The 10,857-nt window shown below is 43.1% G+C and overlaps 1 protein-coding gene across 4 annotated transcripts; it reads left to right on the forward strand.

Annotated features, from left to right (window-relative positions):
• Positions 1–2: 2 nt before the first annotated feature.
• Positions 3–10,149, forward strand: TATDN3 (TatD DNase domain containing 3). Of its 4 annotated transcripts, none has more exons than XM_028724687.2 (10): positions 4–145; positions 1,537–1,569; positions 2,175–2,248; positions 3,384–3,468; positions 5,119–5,181; positions 5,631–5,740; positions 6,276–6,331; positions 8,001–8,113; positions 8,543–8,623; positions 9,739–10,149. In XM_028724687.2, the coding sequence occupies exons 1-10, from the start codon at positions 95–97 to the stop codon at positions 9,874–9,876; spliced, it is 804 nt and encodes a 267-aa protein (XP_028580520.2). In that variant the 5' UTR covers positions 4–94; the 3' UTR covers positions 9,877–10,149. The 4 variants fall into 4 exon arrangements, with proteins under 4 accessions (XP_028580525.2, XP_028580520.2, XP_028580521.2 ...); XM_028724688.2 differs by having other exon boundaries at positions 8,546–8,623; XM_028724690.2 differs by lacking the exon at positions 4–145 and adding an exon at positions 970–992 and having other exon boundaries at positions 1,537–1,568; positions 2,173–2,248.
• Positions 10,150–10,857: the final 708 nt, after the last annotated feature.

Consider the following 10,857-nt stretch of genomic DNA (forward strand, 5'->3'; position numbering starts at 1 on the left):
TGGCTGTGCGCGCGCGAGAGAGGGAGCTTCGGCAAAATAGGTCCGGCTGGAAAGCGAAGCCCCCTCGGCGTTCGGTTCCGCGCGCGTCGTCGGGATGGGGGTGGTGGACTGCCATTGCCACCTCGCCGCGCCCGAGTTCCGAGGGGTGAGTGGGCGGCGCGGTGCGGTTTGCACCCTGCGGTTGGCCTCCGCCGCCGCCGCTTATAATTCCTTCTCCCTCTCATCTCATAAGAGTTTCCCTAGGGGAGATCGAGGACCCATCTGGTCCAGCGACCCATTTCTTACGGTTTCCTACGGTGGCTAACCCCTATAATAATAATAATTTTATCATTTATACCCCGCCCCTCTGGCTTGGTTTCCCCAGCTACTCGGGGCGGCTTCCAGCAGAATATAAAAACATAATAAAATGTCAAAAACTTCCAGAATATCTTTGGCGATCACTCGTAGCCGAGTAAGATTGTCTTCCATAAACGCGGTTTTAACAATGAGTCCGTAAGTGACTGTGGAGGCCAATTCTGGATCCACACGTCCTTCCACAGTGGGGACATACCGGTAGGTTTCCCGATGGGAGTTGATCACGGTGTGGATTTGCCAAGCGTGCCTTCCTCTTAGCACGTTTCTCCCTTTCGTCCTGAGTTCGAGTGTCTTCAAAGTCCATGACACCTTTGGAAAACGCTGTTCTCCAACTGGAGCGCTCGCAGACCAGTGTTTCCCAGTTGTCAGTGTTTATACTACATTTTTTTAGATTTACCTTGAGACAGTCTTTAAACCTCTTTCGTTGACCAATATAAAAGCATAATAAAACACCAAACGTTACAAACTTCCCTATACACATGCATAAAGTCACATGCTATCTACTACTAGCTTCCTTCAGTATGAATTACTTAATGTCTGACATTAATAAAACATATTTCTTTTCCAGATTGAAAGCAGTATTTGTTTACCAAGTAAAGCTACAATTAACATGCCTCCTCCCCGGGGAGGATGTGCAGGTGAAATAGCTCAGTCGGTAGAGCACGAGACATTCAGGGTCGTGGTTTCGAGCCCCTTGGGGCCTTCCAGCTTTGATTCTATGAAAAGCCCCCTCTCCTTCCGCAGTTATTCATCCCAGCAAGAGCTTGCAATCGGGGACATCTGAATTTACTTCATTCCCCGTGTGAAAGGGGATAGAAGTCTCCAGCGCTGATCAGTAAAAATGTAAACTGCTCATCTATGGTCCCATATAACATAAAACCGGGGGGGGGGGGGGGGGGAGAATCATTTTACTTTTGCAAAATGCATGTGCATTTGTTTGCCTTTATCTGTACCTGAATATATGAATTGAAAAGGAAAAACACTTTAATGAGTAGTTGTAGTAGTAATAGCTTTCCTTCTGTTTGAAAGAAGGGACAGTGGTGGTTTAAATAAGTAACGTTTGACAACTTTTAGGTGCAAAGAGTTATTGAAAGAGAAAGGACACATTTGCCATTTCTACTGCTTTGTCCCCTTCTTTACAAATTATTCTGCTAGCATAATTATATTTTTAATATCTTCTAGGACATTGAAAGTGTATTGGAAGAAGCAAAAAAGGTTTGTAGTAATATCTATATATTTTTTGCAGTTAAAGTTTTATAGGTAGTAGATCTATAGATTTTGATAGCTCAAGGGCTTAGTTTGTATACTAAGGTAAATTAATTTAAGGAAGTTAATTGAAGGAAAGTTGTCTGTCCCCACCTCTCTTCTGCAATCCTCTGCACCCCCTGAAATCATCTCTGAATGATCAGGACCCCTCCTGAGCAACAGGGAATGAGTTGCTGGGGAAAGAAGATTCTACCAAAATCGAGTTTGGAGCCTAAGATAAGTAAGGAAGTTCATGGAGCCCCCCAGCAGCCCCCACACTCCATCCCACATTGTTCAGGAAGCTCCCCTCCCTTTCTGGAAAGGCTTTTTGAGGGGTTTCAGGTACCTGTAGCAGTTATGAGGGGGATGGAAAACTTTTCTTCCATGAACTTCCTTGAGTTAACTTCTCCTAAAGGCCAAGCAATTTTAAGGTAAACTAAGAAACAGAAATCACATTAATTTGGAAGGAAGATATGGCAAAATCAGTAATTTCAAACAGATGTGTTTATGATCAGATTGTAAGACTTCTCATTGTTATTGTCAACTCTAGCTAACCCTTTTCCATGTTGTTTCAGTGTAAAGTTTTGGCTCTGGTGGTAGTTGCTGAATACAGAGAAGATTTTGAAAAAATTATTCAACTTTCAGAAAGGTAACAAAGTTTCTAGTTCTTCAGTCTGTTTCACAAGGTAGAAAATAGTTACAGACTAGAATCCAAAAAGATGAACAGCTTGTTCAGCACATCCAGATACTTTGGATTTTGCTTCTCATATGGCAGTTCTGTCATGCTGCATGATAACTGTTTTTTGTTTAAGTCAAAATTGCATTGTGAGATGATTATAATTTTATTATTTGTACCCCACCCATCTGACTGGGTTTCTCCAGACACTCTGGGCAGCTTCCAACAGATATAAAAACATAGTACAGTGGTGCCTCGCAAGACGAAAATAATCCTTTCCGCGAGTCTCTTCGTCTAGCGGTTTTTTCGTCTTGCGAAGCAACCCTATTAGCGGATTAGCGCTATTAGTGGCTTAGCGGCTATTAAAGGCTTAGCGGCTTAGCGGCTAAAAGGCTATTAGCGGCTTAGTGGCTTAGAAAAAGGGGGGAAAGCGAAAAAAATCGCAAGACTCGCAAGACGTTTCCGTCTTGCGAAGCAAGCCCATAGGGAAAATCGTCTTGCGAAGTGCATCGAAAAACGGAAAACCCTTTAGTCTAGCGGGTTTTTCGTCTTGCGAGGCATTCGTCTTGCGGGGCACCACTGTAAAACATCAGCCATTAAAAACTTCCCTAAACAGGGCTGCCTTCTGATGTCTTCTAAAAGTCAGATAGTTGTTTATTTCCTTGACATCTGATGGGAGGGTGTTCCACAGGGTGGGCGCCACTACCGAGAAGGCCACCTGCCTGGTTCCCTGTAACTTCACTTCTTACAGTGAAAGAACTGCCAGAAGGCCCTCGGAGCTGGACCTCAGTGTCTGGGCTGAACAATGGGGGTGGAGACACTCCTTCAGAGCTTGTCACTATCTCATAAAATAAACATATTCCAGTATTGTTTTATGTGAAAAATGTTATGGTAAATAAAGCAATGGTGCTTTAAGAGACATTCATGGTCAGAGTGCAAAATTTGAAAATGCTGTTGTTCATAAGCAATCAGAATAGGAGCAATAAAATCTTAGTTGTAGTGTTGATTGGAATAGCAAAAGCTGTTACCTTTTCAGTCCTCTTTCTTTTTTATTTAACCATAATACATGTCTGCCCTTTCCCATCACTTAACACATGTTTGTATCCAGGTACCCAGGATTTGTCTTTCCATGTCTGGGCATCCATCCAGTTCAAAGTAGTCCAACGGGAAATGATCGCAGTGTTACGTTAAAGGTGAAATGGCAACCAGCTGTAATTGCAGCAGTTAACAATTTCTGTACTTTTTTTCAGTTTGCCAGGTAAACTTATCTGTTCCTATTGCATGTGGTCTTGCAGCAATAGAGTGGTCACTATTTTTGTATACTGAGCCCCTTCTTCCCTGTCTCCTGCTCTCCCAGAGCAAACTAGAGGTATCCTCAAAGGAGCATCAGAAAGAAAATAAAAATTGGTGCTAGGCAAAATAACTTCCCATTGTTTTTTAGGCGTCTAAGCAAGATCTACAACTTAGCTGTCATCAAAGGAGGTTCACATAATTCCAAGGAAGATGCATAACAAGCTTATTTCAGAGCAGGGATGTGTTCTCAGGAGGTGATTTTCAACAGTACCTCGGAGAGCAAACAGTTAAGACATGCTTTTTAAAAGTCTGGCTAGAGGTGATGGAGTGTAGTTCAGCAGCATCTGGAGAGGGGAGCACAGGTTCCCTATAATAATTTTCATCGAGGAAACTAGTGTAGGGTACGGTCCAGATAGGAAGCATGCTCCAGGTGGGGGCCTGTACCTGTGTCTTCGAAATAAAAGTAACCAGTCTGAAGCACACTGGTGTGATTAACGGTGCACATAGCCTGCCTCTTAATCATGAATGGGGAATCTGTAGTCTTTCAGGTATAACAAAATAAAAAAAATCCTTCCAGTAGCAGCTTAGAGACCAACTAAGTTTTTTATTGGTATAAGCTTTCGTGTGCATGCACACTTCTTCAGATATCACACGAAAGCTCATACCAATAACAAACTTAGTTGGTCCCTAAGGTGCTACTGGAAGGAATTTTTTAATTTGTTTCGACTATGGCAGACCAACACGGCTACCTACCTGTAACTCTTTCAGGTGTAGTTAGGCTCTAGCTCCCCACAGCCTCAGCCATCATAGTCTGTGGCCAAGGATGCTGAGCATTATAGTGCAGCCACATCTGTGGGTAGGTGTAGGGTACAGGTTCCTTGTCCCTGCTCTTAAGTAAACTTACAATGTGTTTAGCTTGGAATGCGCGGCTAAAAATCCCATTATCCCTCACCATTGACTATTTGGGCTGTGAGTCCAACAACAACCGGAGGGGGCCATGTTGACTATCCCTGCCTTAAGTTTATATGCCACAACCCAGAATACAGGGTTTGCCAGGCTGACGTCGCAGACCTAACTTAAACAGGACAAGGAAAAGTTACTGCGTACAGCAAAATGGCATTGCTTTAGCAATACAGAATTGCAATTAGCAAAGAACAAAACTATGATCCAAGAAAGATGTGTTAAAACATCTGTGGTGTCTTACTTAAATGCTGTAGATCCACAGATTGCGTGGGGGTTACGTTCCAGGCATCACGCATAAATCCCAAATCACGTATGGTCAAAAGCCCACTGGGTTCAATGGCAGGTGAGATTGCCAAAGTCATTTTCCCCAGAACCCTGCCCCCTTAAAAAATAATAATTAATTGCCACACACGTAAAGCTGAATGCACTCAAGTTAAATGTACGCAAGTTGCAGGAATCTATGAGGAAAAGTGGGTTATAAAATAGGAATAGGAGAGAGAATAGGGAGGTGAAGCAGACATCTTAGTCCAATGTAATTGTTTGAGGCCTAAGTGTTCATTTCACACTTACACAAGATCTTTGTGCAGGATCTGGATGAAGCATTGCCACTCATAGAACTCTATAAGGACCGCTTGTTGGCTATCGGAGAAGTAAGTAGAATCTTTATAGCCTTTGGTGTTCAGCTGCCAAAAGCACTGGGCAGCACAATCCTAAATGTTTTTACTTGCAGGTTCCTAGGATTACAGCCACACAGCACACAATCCTCCGCATGTTTACCCAAAAGGGAAATATTTTTGATGTAGAAATTGTGTCTTGTCAGAAGTAGCCCTTTAAACTTTAAGCAAGTTCTTGGCTTTTTCACAACAGTCAACATGTTGGACTGCTGATTAAATGCTTGATTAAGGACCTTGGGTGTTTCACAAAAATAGCAGGTCTCCAATAATACATTTCCTGTTAAGTGTAAACTGCTATAGGAGACTTTGGGGTCGAGTTTGCTTTTATTAGTGCTCCTAGCTGAGTGCATTTTGTGCTGATAGACAAAGTAAACCAACAATTTTTAGCAGTGTTTTTGAATTCCCGCCTCCCATTTTCCCTACAGGTTGGACTGGATTTCACTCCCAGATTTGCAAACACTGATGAGCAGAAGGAAGGGCAAAGACAAGTCTTGATCAAGCAGATTCAGCTGGCAAAACAACTCGATTTGCCTTTGTAGGTCTTGTGTATCTTGCAAGAGAGACAATTAGTTTTATTTTTGTGAATGAAAACGTCATTTGACGTGATTGGAATTCAGTTGCTAATTAAACCAGAGCATTGTCTAAAATGCAGTGGTCTAATTAAAATTATTACTGCAATTTATTGTATTATCTATTCCTCGTATTAATGGAGGAAGTGTTTTTGCTGTATTTTCAGGGTTACAGACTGTGTTGCTGTATAATCTTTGCATAGTTCTTTTGAGATGTTTCCAGGCACTCTGTGATAACTCTTCCTACCTATTTTGCTTTAAGCAGCAATTCAGTGGACCATCAAAGTGCAATTTATTTGTTTACATAATTTTTAATAGCCCTGTTCTGAAGGCTTGGGGTAGATAAAAACAGAGTTTAAAAATGTAACTTGATTCAAGCTTAATCGCATAAAAAATGCTAAAACTCCACCCAGGGAAGTGGTTTATCCGGCCATGAAAACCCAGCCCACAGTTTTGCTAACAACTCCTGCTGATATCTTTTGTTCTTCTTGTTTATCCTAGAAATGTCCATTCCCGCTCAGCTGGAAGGCCAACCATTAACCTCTTAAAGGAACAAGGTATAATGTTTTGTTTTATTTACATTCATTCGGTTTGTTTAGTTTTCTTGCCAAAATACACAGGGCCTATTCACTGTGGGGGACAGTCAGTCCCCCCCCCCCTTTGGATGTTAGACCAGAAACAAGAAGCAGACCTGAAATAGGGTCACAGAATTGTAGAGTTGGAAGTCCATGCAGGACTATGCAGATGTCTCCTACAGGGATCGAACCTGCAACCTTGACGTTATCAACACCACGCTCTAACCAACTGAGCTATCCAGGCTCAGCCAATCTTACACATCTGTTTTGGCATAAGATCCAGAGCCTTCTCAATTAGAGGCACAAGTGTAGGTTTTTGAAGGCCCTTGGCACTGTACTTTAGAAGGAAGTTATCTTTGGATGATGGTATTAATTATTATTATTATTATTATTATTATTATTATTATTATTATTATTATTATTATTATTATTACCATTATTTGACTTACTAGTTGCTTACTCCAAAAAGGTGTGTAAGCAATTGGCAAAGGCTGAAGAAATGAAGACATAGCATAAAACCAGGGGAAAATGCAATAAAGCCATCACAGTGACCCATAAAGCAACCCAAAAAATAGCAGAAACATCATCAGCGGAAAACATTTCATTAATAAGCAGCAGGACATAGTTGGTCAAATGCCTCGGAGAGGAGATACATTTTTACCACAGGCCGAAAGGGTCTTAATGATTGGCAACTTTAAGGGTCTTAAAGTTGGCAGGCAGACTTCGAAAGCATTCCTCAAACTGGGAGCCACAACCAAAAGTGTCCTCTCTCTTATTGCCACTTGTGGCATTTGCTCGTTCTTTTGAAAATGTCTGTACAGGGGGAGAGAAAGAGCTAATAGGTAGACCAATAGAAAAGCAGAGCCAGAGCCTACCTGTTTATAAAAGGGCTTAGCCCAAGGTTTAGACAGTTGGTTAGTAGTTAATTGGTTGGTTGGGAAAGCAGTTGGCAGACAGATGGAAATAGAGAGACAGCTAATGCAGTTGGTTCTTGTGTGAGGGGGGGTAGAAGAGTTAGAGACAGAATAAAATAAGACTAAGGGTAAAGGGTAACAGCGTTTCAAATGCATTTAAAGTTTATTTGTGTTTGCAATAAACTACAATCTTCATGGTTAACTTAAAAACCTGACTGAGACTAAGTGATTTACTGGGGAGGACCTGGTTGGTGGCAGCAGATTAGTGGTGTACGGGTCAGTAGCTCTGTACGAACGCCACACCACCCTCTGAAGGGGCATCTAGAGGAGGGCCTCAAATAAAGATAGAAGGGTTTGGATAGGTTTATATTGGGGGCAATGCCGTGAAAGATATCAGAGTCCTAGGCCGTACAGGGCTTTGCAGATCAACACCTGTTCTGCGAAAACGTACTGGCAGCCAGTGCAGCTGGGCCTGCCAGCAGTCCGCTGGCTGCATTTTGGGGTTTGGGTCAGAGTCATGCCAGCCAAGTCAGGAGATCACACAGCCAAATATGAAATATAACATTAATATATTGTAAAGGGATATAAACCCGTTCGTAGAGCCGCATTCCACAAGTGCGCCTCTAGCTTTTTCTAGAGCCCTGTGGATCTTTGGATCACATTCACTACCTGGTCTGCGCTTTGATGTTTCTACAGGAAGCAAAGGTTCTTTTCCTGATTTCTGTCGTTCTCCTTAGGTGCTGAAAGGGTGCTGCTCCATGCGTTTGATGGCAAGCCGTCGGTGGCAATGGAAGGGGTGAAGGCTGGGTATTTTTTCTCCATTCCTCCGTCTATTATAAGAAGTGAACAGGTGAGATTCAAGAAGTCCTGGCTTCTGGCTATAAGGTTCTTTGTTTATATCTCAAATCTGGTGCATAGCGCCAAAAGGATCCCCCACCTCTGCTTTAGCTGATTGATTTCTTTAATCAGTAGGAGATGAGGACACTCTTATTTTTGGAAGCTATTTTGGTTCTCCTGCCACTGAAATAAGGAATGGAAAAGAAGACATTAACAACTGCTTCCAATTTTTGGCAATATACAATTTAATAAACAAAAAAATTTTCACTGTCCTCAGAAAAAGCATTTGTATTCAAGATTTGGCAGTATTAATATTTAATTATTTGAGTAAAGGAGGCTCAACTAAACACTTATTTAATCTGTGGGCAGTTCAACTTTTTAAATGTTTATTTTGGCTGCTTGGAGAACGATGATGCTAATTGCTTTCCTTATTTTGTTCAAGAAGCAGAAACTTGTGAAACAGTTGCCCCTAGAAAACATTTGCTTAGAAACTGACTCTCCTGCGCTCGGCCCTGAGAAACAGGTAAAGTATCATAGAATCGTAGAATTGTAGAGTTGGAAGGGACCCTGAGGGTCATCTATTTCAGACCCCTACAACGCAGGGTGGTGCTGTGGGTAAAACCTCAGCGCCTAGGACTTGCCGATCACATGGTCGGCGGTTCGAATCCCCGCGGCGGGGTGCGCTCCCGTCGTTCAGTCCCAGCACCTGCCAACCTAGCAGTTCGAAAGCACCTCCGGGTGCAAGTAGATAAATAGGGACCGCTTACCAGCGGGAAGGTAAACGGCGTTCCGTGTGCTGCGCTGGCTCGCCAGATGCAGCTTGTCACGCTGGCCATGTGACCCAGAAGTGTCTGCGGACAGCGCTGGCTCCCGGCCTCTTGAGTGAGATGGGCGCACAACCCCAGAGTCTGGCAAGACTGGCCCGTACGGGCAGGGGTACCTTTACCTTTTACCTTACAACGCAGGAGTCCCAACTAAGCACCCATGACAGATGGCCAGCCAACTTCTGCAACACAGTTTATGAGCACAATCCCGTTTGGGAAGAAGTGGCTTGAGATGCCGAGTGATGGTGTGGCAAAACAACTACAGTTGGGAGGAGGAGATCTCAGGTGGTCTGGACAGTGTTGGGAAAGGGCTGAGTAGAGTAAATGGAGGCTTGAGTGCAATAGGCCAACCTACTGGGCCTCCACCTCTGTAAAGGGCTCAGTCATGAATATCATAAAATGGTCAGTTTCAAAGGTGGATAAAAAGAATGGTGCCATTAATAAGAGCCAGAGCACAACAAGGTAGCCCAGTCGGTAGAGCATGGGACTCTTAATATAAGAGTCATGGGTTCAAGCCCCACGTAGGGCATTTCAGGAGGCCCCTTTAATGCTGTATTGTTGTCTAGATGCCTAATGCCGTCTAGATGCCCCTTTAAGGCTGTATTGTTTTTAATACTCAATTGGGAGCCGCCCAGAGTGGCTGGGGAAACGCAGGCAGATGGGTGGGGTATAAATAAATTATTATTATTATTATTATTATTATTATTATTATTATCCCTTCCAACTCTACGATTCTACGAGGATTTGAACCTAAGCAGAAACTGAGTTGGCCATAGATGTCGCTGGAGACCAATGTCACTTATTTGCATTTCAGGTGAGAAATGAACCAAAGAATGTCTTCATTGCTGCAGAATACATTGCTAAAATAAAAGGGATTTCAGTGGAAGAAGTTATAGACATAACAACCCAGAATGCACAGAAACTGTTTCCCAGACTGAAGAACTTTCTCTGAATATAACTAATGTTCTGCTGTGCCTTAATATATTTGTGTGACCTGGCTTCAATATATTCATAACTTCACAATTTTTAAGAAGTTATGATGTTCCCTATTGATTGCGTCTGTAAATTGAGCCAAATATAGAATGATGCTATGTACAAACTCTCCTTAATTTGACATTGGCTCTTTCCTAATAAAAGGACCATAACCATTGCCTGTTTAAAAAAATGTAACATCTTTCAATTCATTTTCTTTGTGCTTAAAAAACAATAAAACAATAAAAATTAATTTATCTTGTTTTGTTTTTAAAATTTTTTAAATAGTCAGGCATTTATCTTACTTGTATGTCTTTCCTTTCTCCATGGAGTTCTCTGCGTCTTCGTTCTGGCTATATAAAGGGGGAATGTTGATGTCCTATATACCTCACAGGAATGCGTGAAGAACAAATTAGTAGAAGACTGTAGCACAGGAGGGATAAACGTTATGCTTGGGAGTGGAATATGGCCCTCGAGGCAGCTCTCTCTGGCCCTTGAGACACTCCCCTCACCGCCCTGCTTTGCGTCTTGGACCTTTTGTGCGTTTGCCTAGCTGGAATGTGTCCTTGAGCTCTCCTAATGCTTTTTCCTCGTCTTAACTCCTCGCGGAGTTAACCAGGGCTATTGACTGTCTGGCTCCGAAGCGCCCTCTCCGATTGCATGGAGCCCGGACAGCCCCGTGGTTTTCCCCGGAGCTGAGGGTGATGAAACAATCGTTGAGACGGCTAGAGCGCCGGTGGCGGAAAACTCATTCTGAATCAGACCGGACACGGGCTAGAGCTCAACGTCGAGCCTACCAAGTGGCAATGGCGACGGCGAAGAGGGCCTTCTTCGCTGCCTCCATAGCATCTGCAGAAAACAGCAGCAGGAGACTTTTTCAGGTGGTTCGCAATCTATCGGAACCACCTGTACCACCGGGGCCTGGTAGGGACCCCAAGATCTCCTGCAATGCTTTTGCAAA

The sequence above is a fragment of the Podarcis muralis genome, chromosome 3, assembly GCF_964188315.1.
Source record: "Podarcis muralis chromosome 3, rPodMur119.hap1.1, whole genome shotgun sequence".
Lineage (NCBI taxonomy): Eukaryota > Metazoa > Chordata > Lepidosauria > Squamata > Lacertidae > Podarcis > Podarcis muralis.